General features: G+C 39.0%; 1 protein-coding gene across 2 annotated transcripts in view; it reads left to right on the top strand.

Moving 5' to 3' along the window:
* Nucleotides 1-23,078, top strand: part of EXTL3 (exostosin like glycosyltransferase 3) — a 151,834-nt gene that overhangs the window by 108,078 nt on the left and 20,678 nt on the right. For both annotated transcript variants that reach the window (XM_038573706.1, XM_038573705.1), the window contains exons 3-4: nt 102-2,731; nt 15,933-16,060. In XM_038573706.1, the coding sequence (XP_038429634.1) occupies nt 584-2,731; nt 15,933-16,060 (2,276 nt within the window). In that variant the 5' untranslated portion in view covers nt 102-583. The remainder of the gene's footprint in view (nt 1-101; nt 2,732-15,932; nt 16,061-23,078) is intronic.

The following is a 23,078-nucleotide window of genomic DNA, read 5'->3' as shown; positions in this document are numbered from 1 at the left end:
CCTTTACCTTTTAAGATAAAAGCATTTTCTAGAAACTGAGGGAGTGTCGGGTTGTTGAACATAATCTTTTCATAACTGACACAGTTCTCTTTCTTTTGCAGGCCTGATTGTTGGCAATGACATCCATAAGAGTCTGGCATTTATTTCTGTTCTAACCAGTTACTTTATAACTGTGAAATAGTAACTATGCATATTTATTGGTCAGCAAAACCAAGGAACAAGAGCTATGGCAGTTGAAAAAGTCTGTCTGATTCCAGGTTATTTTTCCTGGATTTCATCATCAGAGACCTCCTCCTTTTCATCTCATCAACAATATGGTACCTTTTACCATTCGATAAAAAGTAAGGACATGTTCATTGGTCAGCAACCAGAACTTAAAATCTGCTGGAATAAGGTCAGAGACCATTTCAATTACAGCTGAAGAAAATGAAATTTCCATTTTATTCCGTGCCTTGTACAGGGAGCACACTAACTCTTAACGGAAAGGTGTGACTGAAAAGAGATTGAGTTTGTCTAGTAGAAACTCATGGTTATGGCGAGTGACCCAACGTGATTGGAGGGGGCAAAAGCCACACAGGAACTCATGACGGGCTATACCATGTTGCGGAATGGGGGAGTGGGGAATGGAGGTCAAACCTGTATGTTGCGGTGGTCCAACCGGATCCGACTCACATGGCTCAGTTTTACACTCTTCATTATTCTGGTTTTCTTCCCCCTAATTGCTCACTATTATCTCACCACTCTGGATGAGGCTGATGAGGCAGGCAAGCGGATTTTTGGCCCAAGGGCTGGTAATGAACTATGTGAGGTAAAGCATGTGCTGGATCTTTGCCGAATTCGTGAGTCTGTAAGTGAGGAGCTCTTGCAGCTGGAAGCCAAGCGACAGGAGCTGAACAGTGAAATTGCCAAGCTGAATCTGAAGATTGAAGCCTGTAAGAAGAGTATTGAGAATGCCAAGCAGGACCTGCTTCAGCTCAAGAATGTCATTAGCCAGACTGAGCATTCTTATAAAGAGCTGATGGCTCAAAATCAGCCCAAACTTTCTCTGCCTATCCGATTGCTTCCAGAGAAGGATGATGCTGGTCTTCCTCCCCCAAAGGTCATACGGGGATGCCGGCTGCACAATTGTTTTGATTATTCTCGCTGTCCTCTCACCTCTGGTTTTCCAGTCTATGTATATGACAGTGACCAGTTTGCCTTTGGCAGCTACCTGGATCCCTTGGTCAAGCAGGCTTTTCAGGCTACAGCACGAGCCAGCGTTTATGTTACAGAAAATGCAGACATTGCTTGCCTTTATGTGGTATTAGTGGGAGAAATACAGGAGCCAGTAGTGCTTCGGCCTGCTGAACTTGAGAAGCAGCTCTATTCTCTACCACATTGGCGGACAGATGGACACAACCATGTCATCATCAACCTATCACGGAAGTCAGATACACAGAACTTACTGTATAATGTCAGTACAGGCCGGGCCATGGTGGCTCAGTCTACTTTCTATGCTTCCCAGTACAGACCTGGCTTTGACTTGGTAGTATCACCACTAGTCCATGCCATGTCAGAGCCCAACTTCATGGAAATCCCACCACAGGTGCCAGTTAAGCGGAAGTATCTTTTCACCTTCCAGGGTGAGAAGATTGAATCACTGAGATCCAGCCTTCAGGAGGCCCGCTCTTTTGAAGAAGAAATGGAAGGTGACCCTCCAGCCGACTATGATGATCGTATCATTGCCACCTTAAAGGCTGTACAGGACAGCAAGCTAGATCAGGTCCTGGTAGAATTTACCTGCAAAAACCAACCTAAACCTAGTTTGCCTACTGAGTGGGCACTGTGCGGTGAGCGTGAGGACCGCTTAGAATTACTGAAGCTTTCCACCTTTGCTCTCATTATCACTCCTGGGGACCCTCACTTGGTTATTTCATCTGGCTGTGCAACTCGGCTCTTTGAAGCCCTGGAAGTTGGTGCTGTCCCTGTTGTGCTGGGGGAGCAAGTACAGCTTCCTTACCAGGACATGTTGCAGTGGAACGAGGCAGCCCTGGTGGTGCCCAAGCCACGTGTTACTGAGGTTCATTTTCTGTTACGAAGCCTCTCGGATAGTGATCTGCTGGCTATGAGGCGGCAAGGCCGCTTTCTCTGGGAGACTTACTTCTCAACTGCTGACAGTATTTTTAATACCGTGCTGGCTATGATTAGGACTCGCATACAGATCCCAGCTGCTCCCATCCGGGAAGAGGCAGCAGCTGAGATCCCCCATCGTTCAGGCAAGGCGGCGGGAACTGACCCTAACATGGCTGACAATGGGGACCTGGACCTGGGGCCAGTGGAAACGGAGCCGCCTTATGCCTCACCCAAATACCTCCGCAACTTTACTTTGACTGTCACTGATTTTTACCGCAGCTGGAACTCTGCACCAGGGCCTTTTCATCTGTTCCCCCACACACCCTTTGACCCTGTGTTGCCCTCAGAGGCCAAATTCTTGGGCTCAGGGACTGGATTTCGGCCTATTGGTGGTGGAGCTGGGGGTTCTGGCAAGGAGTTTCAGGCAGCACTTGGAGGCAATGTTCCTCGAGAGCAATTCACAGTGGTGATGTTGACATATGAGCGGGAGGAAGTGCTTATGAACTCTTTAGAGAGACTGAATGGCCTCCCTTACCTGAACAAGGTAGTGGTGGTATGGAATTCTCCCAAGCTACCGTCAGAGGACCTTCTGTGGCCCGACATTGGCGTCCCCATCATGGTAATAGAAAAAGAGCAGTTTGTTATACTGCATGAGATAGCATTTCACTCTCAATCCTTTTTCCAAATATATATATCTTTATAGATACACTTTTTTTTTTTTTTTAACTATACAGATTTCCTTTTGCCATGGAATTTATGCTCACTTTTTTTTTCGTCCTTTCTGGACTTGCCAGTTCCATCTCTGCTACTCACTTCATAAATCTCCTAAGACACTCCAGAACAGAAATTGCTGTTGGCCTCACGAAGGTTTACAAAAGCTCTTCAGTTACCCTGTTGATGTTTTTCCTGTCGTAATAAAGATGTTGATGAGAATGATGATGACAAAGTTAACACTTAGGAAGTACATATGACCCAGGCAATGTAATTTAGGATTTATAGAACGTTATTATGGTTTCTTCACTTTATAGCTATGAAAACTGAGGCTTAAAGAGGTTAACTCTTTTGCCCAAGGTCATAATCATGATGAATCATAGATGAGCTGAGCTTTAGTGTGTCTGATCCCAGAAGCTGCAGTTTTAATTACCTCCTAGATTTAGCAGGAAGACCCATTTTTTTAATCAGGATATTGTAGAAGTTTTTTGGAACAGTTGGGATTTGAAATATTCAGGAGTTGGAGATCCTGAACTTTTTCTATAGTCTCTTACACATTCTTTCTCATTTTTTACCTTATCTGTCATGATTTAGATGCTGTATTTTACAGGAAAAAAATAATAATTATGCAGGATAGGGCTTTAGTTTTGAGTACTTTGTTTATCTACCTTCTGGTATAAATTTGGCAATCTAGAAGATTACCCATTTATCTTAAACATGAGGCCTTTAGAACAAGTTGTAAGTGGCATAGATACTTTCCAGAAAAAGGTAGCAAAGACAGGCAAAAGTTCTGATGGGCTCTGTATGGCTAGAAGCTCGCCTAAGAAAATTAGTATAGTTTTGGGGATGAATTTGTTTAGAAGGGGAATGTTTCGGCTAGACTGGTTTTTAAAATTATATCAGCAGGAAACTAACTCATGTGTAATATTTTCTGAGCAGCAGCATAATATAATAGGATAGTATGAATTTTGGAGTAATACAGACCTGCAGTTAAGTAATAATTTTGTGATCAATGATGACTTAATGAACTTCTCTGACTTATGGATTAAAGAGGAAAATAAAATAATATCAGTGATGAATCTAGAAAGGTGCCTAATAATTGTTTGATTCCTTCTTATCCCTTCATGTCCAAGAAGATGGAAGGCAGTATGGATATGCTGGCTAGGTTGTGGACAACTTCAAATCACTTCACTTGATAAAGGCTTCTAATGTCCTCTGCATAATTTCCTTTTGTGTCATAGCTGTTACCACTTATCTTCTGTAGAAATCTTTGTTCTAGAAAAATTTTGTTTAGAAAGAAATTTTCTTTCTCATTACTGCTACTCCTTGCTTACTACTGCTGCTAGTCTTTTCTTGTATTTTATTTAATTAAATTTATAATCTGAGGCTCTTCGGACTAGGATTCTAAAAACTTTTGATCTCAGAATTTATCTTGTATATTAAAAAAAGTACTGTGAATAGAGAGATTTCTTTATAGATTTCTTTCTAAATAATTTTCACTTTTTTTTTAGTTACTTTTAAAATGTCACTGAAGTTAAAAAAACACACACACATATTGAAGTTAAAAAAAAAAGCATTTGTTGTATGGAAGGGGGATGCTGCTCACATAGAATAATAGAGCAGCCTTTCTTTTCCATTTTTCCTGAGTTTTCTTTGAATTTGATAGGGATGTAGAGAAGCTGATGCCACCCTGTTAACAATGACTGAAATTCGTTAGAGAACTTACCAGAACTAATCCTTTCTTTTAACTTTGGTGGGAAATAAGTAGTCCTCTTTGATTACTGGTCAGCTCATGGCAATTATACAATGCCTAGTTGGTAAATGCCAGAAACTTTCCAAATGGGGAGCCATTCTGAATAGATTGCTCATATTAGCGATAACGGTTTTTTTTTTTTTTTTTAGCTCTTCTGAAAAAGAGGAAACAGTTTTAAGCTGAAGAATTCATTGTATTCTCTTAATATTTTGACTGTGCTTTCTATTTAAGAGGAGCAGGTTTTTTGGACTGCAGTTGAATTCCTGACCTCTTTGGCATAGAGCCAACACTAGCGGGTATCAAGACGAGGAGGGATGGGCAGCTCTCTCCCCTGTGGAGAAATGGCACTATTATGAGATGTTGTGGAGTAGTTTTCCTAACTGGGATGCAGACGTACCCCATCCATTATTTTATAGTTAACAGCTCTTATAAAATTAGCAGTAGGGTGGTTCCCAGGCAATCTTTCAGATTCTCATCTTTCAGGGAAAATGATTTGAAATCAGCATATTTGAATCAACCCAGAACCCACATACCATTTCAGAAAATGATGGGCCATGTATGTTTCTCTGTGTTCGGGTTCTCATCTAAGCATTAGGCATAAATACTAAATATTTGTGGGCTATGAAATCTATTGAGCCCTAGGTTTTTTAATAGAAAGGGATTGTCTTAAGGGTGTCTCCTGGCACTTGTATATTAAAATTCCTCATTCTTGTCTATTAATTAGATAAAGGGGAAACTACATTGGATATAGCTTTAGAATAAGTGTGACCTTTGTTGCCACCATCCTTGGATACTCTTGCCCCAAATGCTTTAATTCTCATCAGTTCGAATGGCATAGGGCCTGGGCAAGGTGATTGGACTCCAATCCAGATGGGGTATGGTGAAAGTGCTGCTAGATGAAGTAGCTATCTTGTCAGAATGGTGTAGGGCCCCTGAACAAAGGTGATGGGGGTGCTGACTGCTCTCTCTGTCTCTTGCCTGTTTTCTAAATAAGTTGAATCAGGTTCCTTAGCTCTGGGAGCATAACAACAAAGACTATCTAATGGAAGTCAAGAGGAGAGTAATATTATGCCAAGGGATTTGAAAGCTAGTTCATTCCAAAAACAATGCAAAACTCATTGCATCTTAAAGATGTTCCTCTGTTTTCAAGACTCTGTTTCTGATGGTATGTCTGGTTTTCAGATTTTTTTTTTTCCCTGTATGGAATATGTTCTTTTTCTCTGGCTGCTTTCAAGACTTCTTCTTTATATTTGGTTTTTAGCAGTTTGAATATAATATGCCTTGCCATGGTTTTCTTTGATTTGTATTCTGACTGGGGTTTGTTAAACTTCTTAAATCTATCAAACTTTTTTCATCATATATTGAAAAATTTTTACTTCATTATTCTGATTTTTTTTTCTGTTCCATTCTTTTTCTCCACTCCTTGGGGGGCTCCATTATATGTATATTAGACACTTTGATTTTATCCCACAATTCTCAGTGTCTGTTCATTTTTTTAAACCTTTTTTTCTGGTACTGCAGTTTTGATCTTTTCTCTTGATTTATCATCAGGTTCACAGACTTTTGTATCATCTCTTATAGTTATGATAGCTACTTTAACATCTTTGCTGATTCCAACATATAGGTCACTTGGTGGATTTGTTTGAATTGATTTTCTTTTTTCTTGAGAGTCACATTTTTTTGGTCCTTGGTACATCACACAGTTTTGTACAGTGTGAGTGTTATATTGTGAAGACCATGGATTTTGTTTTGTTTCTTTGAAAGGTATTGATATCTTAGTTTTTGCAAGCAATTTATTCAGTTGGACTCAAACTGCAAGTTCTGTCTCTTGAGCAGCAACTCAAAGTTTAGCTCAGTCCTTTTATCTTTTGTTGGTCTGCTTACAGACAGCACCAAGCATACCCACATGGTTTAGTGGTGGGTCAGAGGCTGGGTAGTTATACAAAGAACTTGCAACTCCCTCTATCTGGCTTTCTCTTTTCTGGAATTTCCTATCTTTCGAAGGGTTGTTTTTGCCCCAGACTCTTCCCTCTTGTTCTTCAGGCCAGAAAGACATGGATGTTGTATGTGAGTTTAGCTGTTTTGCATGATGCTGACTCTGGCCTGTTGTCTGGGTAAAAGCAACTGTGATTCTACTCATGTTGTTAATTCCTTCCCAAATTTCAGCTCCTCTCTGTAATTTGCCACCTTCTGCTCACTGTCCAGTGCCTTCAGGTAATTGCTTTTTTGGTAATTTTGTCCAGAGTTTATAGTTACCATATACAGGAAGTTTGGATCTGGTAGGAGCTTACTCGGCCATCCTGAAAGCAGAAACCTCCATGTAATCTCTTTTTGATACATAGTCCACCCCAAATTTTGGTTCGAGTTATTAACTTCATTCTAACCAGTTAACACATCGTCCTTACTCTGTTATGTATTCTGGAAGATAGTAATAAATAGGTTGGCTTTATTTGGAGCACTCTGGAAATAAGAACACCAAAACTTGTCCTTATGGAGTTTGAAAACTTGGGTTGTTATGAAGGAGGACGTTTCAGTTATTAACAGTGTCTTGTTCACTCAAAACACCACTCATCTTCACACTGCATACTTACTCATTTCTCAGACAGTCTTGTGGGCAGCCAGTTCCTCAATTCTAATGCTCTTTTCCATAAAAGCTATGGTTAATTTACATAGAGTGCCTAGGAAGGACCTCTTTGAAGAGGTGACATTTGAGCAGAAGCTTGAATGAAGTAAGGGAATGGGCCATGTAAATTCTGGAGGAATAAACGGGGAATGGCAGATGCAAGAAGCTTGTTATGTTTAAGACACGGCAAGAGTGCCCTGTGTATCTGGGTGTTTGAGGAGAGCATTTGAAGGCAGGTTGGAGAAAGCAGAAGTCAGCACATGTAGGACCATATAGGGCCATAATAAGGATCCTAGATTTTATTTTATTTTATTTTATTTTATTTTATTTTATTTTATTTATTTATTTTATTTTATTTTATTTTATTTTATTTTTTAATTTTTTTAAAATTTTTATTTATTTATGATAGTCACACACAGAGAGAGAGGCAGAGACATAGGCAGAGGGAGAAGCAGGCTCCATGCACCGGGAGCCCGACATGGGACTCGATCCCGGGTCTCCAGGATTGTGCCCTGGGCCAAAGGCAGGCGCTAAACCACTGCGCCACCCAGGGATCCCCTAGATTTTATTTTAGATGTGTTAGGATGCTGTTGGAGGTTTTTTTTTTTTTTTTTTTTGGAGGGTTTTGAGCAAGGAGTAATAGGATATGTGTGGGGGAAAAGAGCAGAATAAACAGTTCAAAGGCTATTTATTGTTGCAGTAGCCTAGGGGAGTGGTGCTCGCAGCTTGGACCGGGGCACTAGTGGTGGAGAGGGTAAACTTAGCATATCACATCTCCCTTGTAGACTCCAAGGTCTCTGTGGAAGTGGTAAGGCCAGAATGCGCCCATTTTTCCAAATGAAAACTATATAAAGAGATATGAGATTATTTTTCACTGCCCCTTCTCCTTCCTTCTCAGCCCTTGGTATTAGAATTGAAAAAGGAGGATTTTATTTTGGGACCCTGATGTCATGCCACGGTGGTTATTGTCATGTCATTCGTCATGCTGGTAGTCAACTAGGAAAAAAAAGAAGACTGGAAGAGAATTCAGTGTCATTTAATATTCAGGCTTGGGTCTCTGCCAGTCAGGCTGTTAAAGGCTTTACTTCTGGATAGACCTCAGGCAACGGTAGAGATAATTCCAAAAGCTATTCCTTAGAAAGTTGATACACTTTATTTTTATCCATGTGCATTCTCCTTTAAAAAATACTACTTGAATATATCAGATGATAATTTCCTAAAATTGTGATTTTGAAGCACAACAGGAAAAAATTTGTCCAGCTTTTCCAGGTCCAAGATTAAAGTCTGGTAGACTTCATTCGGTATTGGCGTATCTGGGCTTGGTTTTTGTTTTTTGACATTTTATTTAGTAACTTTATAGCTATGGCTTTCTTTTTTCCATTCAAAAAGGGGCTGCATGACTGTGAAGGAGAATTCTATAAAACAAAGCTACCAGAAATCAGAAATTAATAGCAAAAAATTATAAATGTGTAGCATAAAGCAATTGCTGAAAAGTCATGTTGCATAAATGATTTCCTAATTGCTACAGATCAGTTCTTTAGGTAATATCTCCCCTTCTTAGTCTATATGTACTCTTCTTATTAATTCAAAGTAAAGAATCTGAGACTGAAATTTTATTGCTTTAGGTCACTTTAATTAATATTGAAATTAGAACTTAGGACTTCTGACCATGGTCAGCACATATTTTTCTTTTTTACCAAATCTAAATTTCTTGAATAAGGTTCAGTGTGTGTGTGTGTGTGTGTATATATATATATATATAAAATCACAAAATAAAACCACTAAATAAAATAGGAAGAGATTGTATTAATCTTATGTGATAATAAGTGTTAACAATTTTTGAGCATTTTCTGTGTGCTAGGTCAGCACTGTGTTGTGCTCTTCATGTGCATTCTCTCATTTGATGGTGAACCTCTAACTATGCAATTTTACCTACAGTTTCATAGGGATCACGTGTAACTTTTTGTCTTCTATGAGTTAAAATAGACTTATAACCTAAAATATATTATTTTTTAATACTGCATAGACCCAAATTTAAAGTTAGTTATAAATAGAAAATTTATATAACACAATTCATTGTGTTAACTTTCCTATTCTTTTCCCTTACTTTTGTGCATTTCCTTTTTGTCCCTACCACTTGGTGTTTACTGAACGAGTCTCTTGAAAAATCAAGATATCTTAATACTACTTGACCTTTCTCTGTTGATCACCATCACCTCAAGCTCTGTTTCACATGGGTTCTCACAGCGAGGTACATATGACTATGTGCTTCCTTTTGGACTCACTTTCTTGATTCTCAAGCTCTATGATGGGTTTCTTTTTTAAGTTATAGGAAAGGGGAGGATGGAAGACAAAAGTGAGTTTACCTAGTTGCCTGTATGATAAGGAGAGGAAATATAGTTTAGACCTTTTTGGTTAGAGATTAAGATAGAAGATTTTATTTAGAAGTGACTTGACATAAAGTTTATTTTCAGAAATGTATTCATTACAGAAGTGTATTACACATGTGTATGTTTTGAGGCTGGAGACTTTTGGCTTTGGTTGGGCAAAATTTGATCTTACAAGAGAAAAAGGGGCACCTGGGTGGTTTAGTCGTTTAAGCCTCCCAACTCTTGATTTTGGCTCAGGTCATGATCTCAGGATTGTGGGATTGAGCCCCACCATTGGGCTCCATGCTGGGTGTGAAACCTGCTTGGGATTCTCTCTCTCCCTCTCTTTAAAAAAAATAGAAAAGAAAAAGAGAAAGGATAACATTAAAAATGTATTTAAACTGCTGGATTTAGTCAGTGGCATTATGTGTTTTTATGGTGCTTTATATTTTCCACATACATTTTCTTTTTAAAATTTTAAAAAGATTTATTTATTTGAGAGAGAAAGAGTGAGCACGTGTGCACATGTTCTTGTGAACCAGGGGAGGGGCATAGGCATAGGGAGAGAGAGAATCTCAAGCAGACTCCCTGCTCAGCATGGAGCCTGATGTGGGACTCCATCTCATGACTCTGAGATCATCACCTGCATCGAAATCAAAAGCTGACCACTTAACTGACTGAGCCACCCAGCAGCCCCTCCACATACATTTTCTAATTTTATTACTTCTCAGGTATATTTTACCTTCTTGTGTGTTGTTGGTCTACTGTATGACTTGGGTTAATTCACTTAATCTCTTCATGCCCTATTTTTCTTGCTTACTGACTTCAGAGACCTGCCAGTGGCTAGTCATGAGCTGCTTTTATAAAAGATTCTATATTTAAGTACTTCTTTTTGAATCCAAATTCATCCTGCTATACTTAAGCAACTATCACTTACTAATGGTTGAAATATTTTATTGTTCCTTGTTAATAGCAACTACTTACATTTCCATCCCTTAGATATTAAGAGATATTTGCTTACTATTAATTGGGCACCAAGTTTATCATTATAACTAATTAAATATTTATTTAAATCGATACTTTCCTAATTAATCTGGATTTGCTGATTCTACCTGGATTTAAAAGCCAAATGCCTTGTTAGCATACTAGGAGAAAGGATCCTATTAGAATAGTAGCTCTTTATCATTCATAAATTCTAGAATTTCTCAAGAACCAACTCGAATGTTACCTGAGGTTACTAATTATTTTTTGATCATGCATACACTTGCATACATTTGCATATGGTGGGGTTCCAAGCCATGACTGCTGTACTGTTCCATTGCAATGGGAAGAGAGGTGCAATGAGTAAAAGTCAAGGCTTTTATGAATGATGGTAAATGGGAGAACTAGTGAAGCATTTAAAAACCTTTTTTTTTTTTTATTGGAGTGCAAGTCTCCAACATACAGCCTATCACCCAGTGCTCATCCCGTCCAGTGCTCCCCCAGTGCCTGTCACCCAGTCACACCATCCCCCTGCCCACCTCCCCTTCCACTACCCCTTGTTCGTTTCCAAGAGTTAGGTGTCTCTCATGTTCTGTCACCCTCTCTGATATTTCCCATTCATTTTCTCTCCTTTCCCCTTTATTCCCTTTCGCTATTTTTTATATTCCCCAAATGAACGAGACCATATAACGTATGTGAAGCAAGAAAAATGAATATTAGGGAGCACTGCTCCTGACTTGATTGATAGTTGTAGGTTGGAGGATAGTTTTGCTGTAGAAAACTAGATTAAATACTAGGTTTCAGTATATAGAATGTTATAGTTTTGATATATAAATTATCAAGTCTTTATTCTATATTCTGAAAATAGAATCGACAGGGCTAAATTAGGGCTTATTTCCTAGTCATTTGTTCATTCATTCATTTATAAAATGTTTGTTGAATGCCTACTGTATACCAGGGTCTATATATTATGGTCAAGGTCATAACCAGTAATTCACTCAGTAACATGAAGATCAGTCTTCATGTTTACAGGTTACTAAGGTATAATCAGATGGCATGAAAAAATACACATTGTTGTGGAAGAAGTTTTTTAATTTGAAAAACAAAACAACATCAACAAAAATGAGAATATTTCCTAAACAAGACTTACCACTCTGGATGACTCATTTCTTTCATGTTCAACCTGCCATTTCTCAAACTCTTAAAGGCCAATGCTGATCTGCAGGTCTGCATTACAAATATTTAAGTTTTTTTGCCCTTATGATTTTGGTGCCAGAATGATAATGGTTGGTTTGCTGTGCTTGTGTCTAGCCATTAAACACTATGAGCTTTGAAGTAAAACTGTTAGAGCTTTTACTCTTCCCTTCTTTAATTTTAGTCTATATGTGCAGGGATTATAATTGCAGGAGTTTCTTTTTGGTTATGAGGAAAGGTGATTTTTCTTCAATAACAAACTACATTTATTCTTTGAAGTTTGCTGTACTGTCTTCTGATCATTGACTCTAAATCAGTGTGTCTCAGCCGTGGCCCTAATGACATTTAGGGCTGGATGATTCTTTGTTGTGGGGGTTGTCTTATACTTTGTAGGATTTAGCAGCATCCCTGGCCTCTGCTCACTAGGCATGAGTAGCTTGCCCCCTTCCACCACCATTTGTGATAACCAAAAATGTCCACAGACATTGTTTTAAGTGTTTCTTGGTGGGTAAAATCACTCAGAGTTGAGAATCACTGCTGTAAATTCTTAAAGCAGATTTATTGACCACAGTTGTTTGTGAGCTAACCAGAAATAAGATGCTGCAATTCATAATGTTGTGTTTCTGTGAATCCTGAAATATTTTCTTTTATTCTGATGACTATTGTATCATTTCCCTAATCCTGAAAATCGTGCTGCGATTCAGCCCAGAGGAATTGTGCCGGGATGAGCAGAGGCAGTATGTGTACTGCATTTCTGGAATCCATAATAGTTGTTGTTGTTCCTTCTTTTTTTTTTTTTTTTAAGATTTTATTTATTTATCTGGAAGAGAGAGAGGGAGACTGAGCATGAGAGAGAGAGAGAGCACCAGTAGGGAGAGATAGAGAAGCAGGCTCCCGCTGATTAGGGACCCTGATTAGGGAGCCTGACGTGGAGCTCAGTCCCAGGATTTGGAATCATGACCTAAGCCAAAGGCAGTTGCATAATCTATTGAACCACCCAGGTGCCCCCATAGTAGTTGTTCTTAATGGACTTGACTCTTAATTGACTTTAATAAACTTGCTAAAAAAAAATGGATGTGAAATCTAGGTTAAAACACATTTGGTATTAGATCTTCAGTTCTAAGTCTTCCAAAGAACGGAAGCAGGTCCTCTTGATTTGATTTACTTTGTAAATTGGATAAAAATTTTGGAAATGTTTGTGGCCTTAGATCACAACTATTTTAGTTTTTGTTGTTACCTCTTGTGTTTAGAGTAGGTTAGGTTGTTTATAAGATTGTCAAGTTTGGATGATAAGCAAGTTCCATTTCTCCACACAACATGGTGCTGTATTCACTTAGCAGAAAGGGTGCTTGCTTATCTTTGTACAACAAGGAAGTGGTGGAGTTGGAATTTGAATTTAGGCTTTTCTGATTGACTCCAAAGCCTTGCTTTTTCCTCTACCAACCCTCTCAAAATTTAATGTGCATAGGAATCATCTGGGGAATTTTGCAGGTTCTGACGTGGTAGGTTTGGGGTAGGCCTGCACTTTTAAGAGAGTTCTAGGTGTGGCCCATGTTGCTAGTATTTGGCTCACACTTTGAGTACTAAAGCTCCATGCTGTGTTCCCGGATTACTAATTTTGCTGTAGATAATCCTCCTGGTGTCTAACCTGCAAAACTGTTAATCTACAACTGAATATTCAAGAACTGGATTTTTCAGTTATTTCTTCTTCATTTTAAGCTATGTGTATTCATTGCTAGAGTTGAGCAGGGAGCTTTGTTCACCTGAACTGACAGAAATGCAGTTCTGTATTAAGTGAATGCTAGGCGTGTTAGGGAAGTGAAATGAAGTACCAAGGTTGTTTGTTGGGTGTGGCTGAGCAAACAGCTGCCATAGTTCCATTAATTGTAAAGTGGACATTATTAACATTTTAACATCTCTGAAATTGGGTGCATCTTAAGATACATGGCATTTTATGGTTGCTGAGGTTGGCATTTGGCTTCTGCTACTTCTGACCACTTTCCTGCTCCCTGGGGATGGAGCCCAGCTGCTGCTATGGTGAGTATTTGATCATCTCTTCCTCCTTGCGCTTCTTTTCACCCTGACCCAGACCTCAGTACTTTGTTCTGTACCTGCTGAATCTGGGCTTGGGAGACCTAGGCTTTAAGCCCAGGGATTTTTTTATACTGGTCTAATATGCTTCAGGGCAAGGTGAATTTCCATGTCTGTCACTGTCTGATATCTGTTCTCTGTAGTAGCAAATCTGTTACATATCCTTTCTTGTCTTGGGAGAAACTCCTCTGTGGCTGAGGCAGAGTCTTAGAAAGGTCTCTGATAAAGTGAACATTCTTTTTTTTTTTTTTTTTTTTTTTTTTATTTATGATAGGCACACAGTGAGAGAGAGAGAGAGGCAGAGACATAGGCAGAGGGAGAAGCAGGCTCCATGCACCGGGAGCCCGATGTGGGACTCGATCCCGGGTCTCCAGGATCGCGCCCTGGGCCAAAGGCAGGCGCCAAACCGCTGCGCCACCCAGGGATCCCCTAAAGTGAACATTCTAAGTGATAAACTATTTTATGTGCTTATTGGGCAGCATTTTTCTTTCTTGACGGTACACAATGCATTTTCCATAGGGCTCTGGTTTGATGAGATTTCTAAATTTAATGTAAGTTTAGTAGAAAAAAGACTGCTTTGGAGTTAGAAGGCACAAGTTGGTGTCTGGCTCTGCCATTTGGCCGTGTACAAGATAAGAATTGGACTGTAGGATCTCCAAGGCTCTTTGAGCTCTGAAGTAATTGGATTCTAAGTGTGTTAGAATGAATTAATTGAAGTATGTGGACTCTAAAAACATAGAAGTGATTCATTTTGAAGAGGGAGAAGTGACAGGTGTGTGAGCTAGGTCTCTAGGGAGAGTAATTCTGATAGAAAAATAGTAGAAAAAGTATTTTAAGCTGAAGAGCCAATATTTGTGAGGCCATAGGAGTACCTTTGAAACCATTCGTAGACTTTTAGACCCTGCATGTAATTCCATTCTTCAAGCGAGGTAGAGCTTCCTCTCAGTTCAAGTAAATTTCTGTTGAAAGTAAGGTGACCCTTTCTGTTTTTCTAAAAAGATGATTCCTCAGGAACTTCTCTTTGTTTTTTTTTTTTTTTTTGAGACTAAAATGATAGTTCCTTTTTTGTTGGATTAATTAGATATAGATACCATAAAAATAAAATGAACTATTAAAGTACTGAGTATGGTCATCCTCATTTAAGTTTTGGGCAAGTTGAATAATAATAGCTACCACCTATGTTGTAGTAAACTATGCTTATCTAAATTTAAAAAAAAATATAGTGTAGTTCTGTTTGGGCACTAATCTTTGTTTAGAAGAAAATACTGCTTTGTATATGGATCATTTTGGATAGAAATTCTTTGAATTGGGATTTGCTGTGGACACAGCTTTTAGTTTTTCTGAATTAGGTACCCCTTGAAAGAAAAAAAGCTTTTGTATGTGTAGTTAGTACTGCAGGTGGGAATTGCAAAGGTGAGGTAATTAACCTCAACTGGATGGGCTCTCCCTCTCTCTTTTTTAAAATACCAGAAAAGGCCTTAAAATTAGGCATCAGAAATGACACAGACCCAGGGAATTTCTGAGTTGGGTTTTAAAATTTATGAGCAAGCCTGAGGATTCCAGAGCTGGGAATTATAACCTCAGTTCTACTCTGCCACCTTGTGTTCTCTTGGGAAAGTTATTAATTTCCCTAGACTATGTTGCTTATGTAAAATAATCCTCAGCTTTAGCTTGTTTCACAAGAAATTAGCAAATGAATAAAGCTTAAAATATGAAATATTTATACATTTGCTAAATTATAAGGCAGTTTCTTTTTTTAAGATTTTATTTATTCATGAGAGATACAGAGAGAAAGGCAGACATAGGCAGAGGTAGAAACAGGTTCGCTGCTGGGAGCCCTATTCGGGACTCCATCCCAGAACCCCAGGATCACAACCCAAGCCAAAGGCAGATAGATGTTCAACCACTGAGCCACCCAGGTGTCCCTATAAGGCAGTTTCTATTCCTGAAAGGCTTATGCTAGGTTTTACAAGCCGTAGGCAACCAGGCATGATTATTTAGTAAATTCAGTCACAGTCTCCTTTGACCTAAAGGCAGTTTTGGTTTTGCATTCTATAATGCAGCATTGATCGTTAGTGTTTTTCCTTCTTCCTTACAGGTTGTCCGTACTGAGAAGAACAGTTTGAACAATCGATTCTTGCCCTGGAATGAAATTGAGACAGAGGCCATTCTGTCTATTGATGATGATGCTCACCTCCGCCATGATGAAATCATGTTTGGGTTTCGGTGAGCAGCTGATTTTCAATTGAGAAATACCTTTGTTTGCAAATGACAGAAAACTAACTCAAACCTGGATTAGGCAGCAAAAATAATTTCTTGGCTGATAGTTATAGAAACCCTCAGAGTTAAAGGCTGACTCAAGACATAGCTGGATTTTGGGTCTTAGATGATATTAGAGAACTCCATTTCTCTTCATCTTAAGGTTTTGCTTCCTCTTTGTTGCCTTTGATCTTGCAAAGGCTCTTTGTTTGAGACCAGGGAGATGGATTCTGTGATTGACTAGACTAGGATTACCTGCCTGGCCCTGGAGCTGCAAGTACATCATCTTAAAACCACAAACCACATGGACTGAGTGGAGGCCAGGGTAGTTTCCTGAAAGAAATGTGAGGTTTTTGTGTTTACAATGTTGGGGAACAGCTCCCAGTCAGGCAGAAACAACATATTAGAGCAATGGAATGGTGCCAGAATCCCGGGGCTTGAAAGATTTAGGAAAAAATGGTGTTAGGTACAAAGAGCCAAGAGAAAAAAAGGGGAGCAGGAGGAAGTTCTGATGATGACAGTGCATGACATTTATTGGACCCATAACTGTGTGCCAGAGACTAGCTGAGCACTTCATGTGATTTATCCTAAAACTTGATTATGTAAGTTGTACTCATCTCCATTTTACATAGGAGTAAATTAAGATCCAGGAGAACAAAACTATGATGCTAGAAAGTAAGTGGCAAAGCTGGAATTCACATGCAGGTTTGTCTGACTCCAGAACCTGGAATCAACCACTAAACTAACTATATTGTTTTCTTGAATCTTAGTAGTTCTTACTGGGGCTTATATATCCCAGTTGAGGGAGCATTACAGTTAAGAAAATGAACTAGATGAGGGCTATTCAGAGTGTGTCATGGAGTGGTAGGCAGGCCATGGACACTTTATTATCTGTCCACAGTGAGGTAAGTATAAAAATTGAGGGTAGGCCTTAGAAACTTTTAAAGCAGTTTGACATTTACTGTGACATCCAAGTTTGTGATCATTTTCTCAAAATTCGTCGGTAGTATTTATTGAATACAATTCAGATGTCCTACAGTTCACTCATTTAAGTGTATCATTCATTGGTTTTTCGTATATTTACAAAGTTATGCAACCATCACCATGATCTTTTTAGAAATCTTCATTACTCCCAAAAGAAATCCTGTGTACCAATAAGTGGTCCCTTCCCATTTCCCTCCAATCTCTCTAAGCCCTAGGTAACCATTAATCTACCTGTGCTCTATACATTTGCTTGTTGTGGACATTGACTATAATTGGTACCATATAATATGTGTGGTTTTGTAACTGGGTCCTTTGACTTAACATAGTGTTTAAAAGGTTCATCCATCTCATAGCATGTGTCAGTACTTCATTTTGTATAGATATACACATTTTGTTGGTCTCTTTATCTGTTGATGGACTTTTGGGTCATTTCTGCTTCTTGGTTATTGAATAATGCTGCTATGAAAATTCATGTACAAGTGTTTGTATTCACATTTCCTTTCTCTTGGAAATATAGGTTGGAGTGGAATTGCTGAATCGTATAGTAACTCTTTAACATTTTGAATAACTGCTAACTTGTTTTCCGCAGAGGCTGCACCATTCTATATTGCCACCAGCAGTATATAAGGATTCTAATTTCTCCATGTCCTTGACAATACTTGCTATTTTTCATTTTTTTATTTATAGAGATTCTACTGTGTGTGAAGTGGTATTTGAATATAGTTTTCATTTGCATTTTCCTAATGACTAATGATATTGAGTATCTTTTCATGTCTCTGGTAACCATTTGTGTATCTTCTTTGAAGAAATGTCTTTTCAGATCCTTTGCCCATTGTTATTTGGGTTGTCTTTTTATTGTTGAGTTGTAAGAATTTCTTAACAATCATTGGAAATTCATGGTTTAGCTTCTGGTATAGAACTGGAGAATTACTTTTGGCTGTACTGCCTAATCTTTTATCACCCTGACTCTTCTCATTTGTTTGGGCATCTCTGATCTAAGAGCTTTTTCTTAACTTTCCAATTTCCTTTTTTCACTTGAATGAGAATGGAGCAGACCTAGATTCAAAAGGAAAAGGCAGCTATAACAAGAACTCTCCCCTCAGGCAAAAAGAATAATATGGGTTTGGCAAACTTCAACTTACGTAGCAAAGAAAGAGGCAGATAGATTCTTCTTTTTTTTTTAAGATTTATTTATTTATTTATTCATGATAGACACACACACACACACACACAGAGAGAGAGAGAGAGAGAGAGAGAGAGGGGCAGAGACACAGGCAGAAGGAGAAGCAGGCTCTCCGCTGGGAGCCTGATGCGGTACTCGATCCCGGGACTCTAGGATCACGCCCTGGGCCAAAGGCAGGCACTAAACCGCTGAGCCACCCAGGGATCCCCGAGGAAGATAGATTCTTAACAGACAGGTAAAACACAGGGGCCCCAAGAGAATTGAAAACATATGCTCATATTAAAGCAGTACATGGATGTTCATAGCAACATTATTTATAATAGTCAACAAGTATAATCAACACAGAAGGATAAATATCATATGATTCTTCTTATATGTCAGATCCATGGTGACAGATAGTAGAATGGTGGTTGCTGGGGGCTGGAGGAAGGAGGAATGGGGAATTAGTGTTTCATAGGCACAGAGTTTCAGATTGGGAAGATGAAAAACTTCTGGAGATGGATGGAGGTGATGATTGTACAGTGTGAAAATGTGCTTAATGCCATTGAACTGTGCACTTAAACATGATTAAAATTGTAAATTTATTGCATATATTTTGCCGCACACACACGCAAATCAGTTGTTAAACAAACAAATGAAGTGTAAACAGCCCAAACATCCATCAGCTAATGAATGGATTAAAAAAAAAAAAGGTCGGGATCCCTGGGTGGCGCAGCGGTTTAGCGCCTGCCTTTGGCCCAGGGCGCGATCCTGGAGACCCAGGATCGAATCCCACATCGGGCTCCCAGTGCATGGAGCCTGCTTCTCCCTCTGCCTGTGTCTCTGCCTCTCTCTCTCTCTCTGTGTGACTATCATAAATAAATAAAAAAAATTAAAAAAAAAAAAGGTCAATATATCCATACAACAGAATACTATTTAGCAATAAAAAGGAGTGAAGTACTGATATGAACTACTCTGTGGGTGAATTAGAAAACAGGCTAAGTGATAGAAGCCAGGTGCAAAGGCCACATACTGTTTGATTTTGTTTATATGAAATGTCCGTGTAAGGCAAATTGATGGAGTCAGATAGATGAGTGGTTGCAATGGGCTGGGGACAGAGGGAGATGAGGGCTGAGTGCTAATGGGTATGGGGTTTCTTTCTAGAGTGATGAAAATATTCTGAAATTAGGTAGTGGTGGTGGTTGCACAACTTTGTGAATGTACTAAAACCCACCAATTCAAATGCTTTTTTTTACATTGAGTGAATTTTATGGTATGTGATTTATATCTCATCAAACTTTATTGGGGAAAAAGAAAGAAAGAAAAGACAGCACAAGCTTAAGAGGAGGTATGGGATTATGGTCTGGAAGGTGGGTTTCTCTTCCTGGATCCAAGTATCTCTATTGTCTTGGAGTGAAACGTTCGAATTCTGCAACAGGACGTTGATCTTTTTCTCTGTAATATCATGGCTCTGCTTTATGGGTTTTCTTTTCCAAAGGGAAAACTAACCAAAACCTTTTCCTTTGCCATGGTTTAGTATAGGTTCCTCAATATCTTGTTTTGGAGAGAACGAAAAGTAATATATACTATCATAATATAAGATAAATACAAGAAACAGGGGGCTTAGAAAAGAAACTCTTGTTTTTTAGATAGGAAGCAAAATCTCACCTTATATTTTTTTACACATTTTGAATTATTCATTGCTTTTACACTTTGTTTTTACTGCATTTCAAATCATTTGATTCTTAATGAACTAGAAAGAACTAATATGGACTTTATCATACAAAGAGACATTCTCATCCTTGTTGGTTATACTTCCATGTTTTCTTTCTTACATTAAATGTAATACTTTACATTTATGTACATTATTACATTTACATTAGATGGATGTATACTTTAATATAATGTAATTCCTTAAATATTTACTGCTTTAATCAAAACTGCTTTGCCGAAGTTTTGAAGATCATGAAATCAGCTTTTAATTAAAAATTAACAGTAATAGGGTACCTGGGTGGCTCAGTCAGTTAAGTGTCCAACTCTTTATTTCAACTCAGGTCATAACCTCAGGGTGGTGGGATTGAGCCCTGTATCAGACTCTATGCTCAGTGTGGAGTCTACTTATCCTTCTCTGTCTGCTCTTCCCCCCTTCATGCTCTCTGTAACATAAATAAAATCTTTAGAAAAAATCAACAGTAACATCTTTTGCTTCATTCAGGTAATTCATTAAAAAGTTGTTTTGATCTCACACACTTGCTTAAAAATATGTCTTTATTTAAAATATATAATATTTCGGGGTGCCTGGGTGGCTTATTCAGTTAAGTGTTTGCTTTTGGCTCAGGTCATGATCCTGGTGTCCTGGGATTGAGCCATGCATCCAGCTCCCTATTCAATAGGGAGTCTGCTTCTCTCTCTCCCTCTGCCCCTCCCCACCCTGCTCGTGCTCTCTCTCTCACTCTGCTCTCTCTCTCAAATAAATAAATAAAATCTTTTTAAAAATGTAGTATTTGAAAGGTTAACTTTTTTTTATTAAACTGTACTAATAAGGAAATGTGTGGTAAGTGATGTGTCAAAGTTCATATCACAAAAAGGTTGAATTGATGTACTTATTTCTAAGATGATAATATTTAAATTTGAAATGTAAATAGAAGAATATCACTGACGATTCAGGTTATTCAGTGGAATACTATCTTGATTTCATTATTTCTAAAATTTTCCTTAGTTTTTCAAAGTTTCATTTATCTAGCAAATTTTCTGTTTTGAAGTTTGAGCTATAAAATTACCTTTGAAAATTTCTTCCTATTATAGTGTGTTAGAGGGCCCCTGGGTGGCACAGTATGTTAAGCATTGGACTCTTGGTTTACCCTCAGGTCATGATCTTAGTTAGGATTGTGGGATTGAGCCCTAGGTCAGTTCCGAGCAAGGAGTCTCTCTCCCTCTGCACTCTGTACCTCCCTGTGCTCTCTCTCTAAAGTGAATAAATAAATCTTTAATTTTATTTATTTATTTATTTATTTATTTATTTATTTATTTATTTATTTATTATAGTCACACAGAGAGAGAGAGAGGCAGAGACACAGGCAGAGGGAGAAGCAGGCTCCATGCACCGGGAGCCCGACGTGGGACTCGATCCTGGGTCTTCAGGATTGTGCCCTGGGCCAAAGGCAGGCGCTAAACCGCTGCGCCACCCAGGGATCCCCGAATAAATAAATCTTTAAAAAGATAGTGTGTTGATAGTTAGAACATTAACTCATTTAAGGAACAATTCATTAAAGGTAAAGTATACCAAAGCCTGACCTATAATATGGCATATACATTCAAAATATTTAGTGCAGGGGTGCCCGGGTGGCGCAGCAGTTGAGCATCTGCCTTCAGCTCAGGGTGTGATCCTGGGATCCTGGGATCATATACCACATCGGGCTCCCTGTGAGGAGCTTGCTTCTCCCTCTGCCTGTGTCTCTGCTTCTCTCTGTCTCTCTCATGAATAAATAAATATTTTTAAAAAATTTAGTGCAGCACAAATTTGAGTATGATGTTAAGGAATTGATTACATGCAACATTTTTATATGTAAAATTGTAGCATTATTTATAGTTGGTATTTTACTTATTTTTTTAAAAAGATTTATCTATTTTAGAGTGCATGCACATGAGCGGGGGAGGGGGAGAGGGGGAGGAAGAGAAGCAGATTTCCTGCTGAGTGTGGAGCCCATTCAGCTAGATCTGAGATCATGACTTGAGCCAAAATCAAGAGTCAGACACTTAACCAACTGAGCCACCAGTGTGTCCCTATAGTCAATATTTTAAAATGCCTAACTTAAGGAGGGGAGAGGAAGGAAGGAAGGGAACAAGGAAGGAAGGACGGAAGGAAGCCTGAGGAAGGACGGAAGTAAGGAAGGAACGGAGGGAGGGAGTGAGGGAGGGAGGGAGGGAGGCGGGATGGAAGAGGGAGGAGGAGGGAGGGAGGGAGGAGGGAAGGTCTAGGGGGAGGGGGGGAGGGAGGGAGGGAGGGAGGGAGGGGAGGAGGGAGGGGAGGGAGGGGGGTGAGGGGTGAGGGAGGGAGGGAGGGAGGGAGGGAGGGAGGAGGGAGGGAGGAGGACGGAAGGACTGGAGGTGGATTGGAGTGAGGGCGAGGGAGGGAGGGAATGGCGTTATTCTTCTTTGTTATTCTGTCTGGCTTCGTTCTTTCTTCTTTTCTTTCCTTTCTTTCTTTGCTTTCTTTCTCTTTCTTTTCTTTCTTTCTTTCTTTCTTTTTTATTTTACTTATTTGTTTGGCGGGGGGGGTGGAGAGTACAACTATGGGGAGTGGCAGGCAGAGGGAGAGGGAGAAGCAGGCTCCCAGCTGAGCAGGGAGCCCAATATGAGGCTCAATCCCAGGACTCTCAGATCATGACTTGAGCCAACAACAGATGCCCAATTGACTGAGTCACCCAGGTGCCCCTTAAATGCCTAACTTTCAAATATCCACTGAGGCCATACTATCTAAAACTACTGATGTACTGTCCCAGGAATTTAAGCCTTTATCTGAGTTTATCTCATACCAGTACTACTACTACTTTTTTTTTTTTAATATCGGTACTTCCATATTGATTTTTCCTTATTATTTAATAAATAACGTCCAGTTGACTGTGTAATGGTTGACAGCCCTTAACAAATTAGATATGTTATCTTTTGATATCATGTAGCCAATGAGATTCTGGCTTATTGAGAATTTATTACATTATTGATAGCAACCAAATCAGATGATTGAAATATTGTTTCCTATTCTGCTGCTTGAGGACTAGTAGGAGCAATAGGCATTTGAAGAGATAAGCATTTTTAGGAATATTGATAATATTTGTATAT

The sequence above is a fragment of the Canis lupus genome, chromosome 25, assembly GCF_011100685.1.
Source record: "Canis lupus familiaris isolate Mischka breed German Shepherd chromosome 25, alternate assembly UU_Cfam_GSD_1.0, whole genome shotgun sequence".
Classification (NCBI taxonomy): Eukaryota; Metazoa; Chordata; class Mammalia; order Carnivora; family Canidae; genus Canis; species Canis lupus.
Note: the sequence above shows the minus strand (reverse complement) of the source record. Positions and strands in the feature narration are given on the sequence as shown.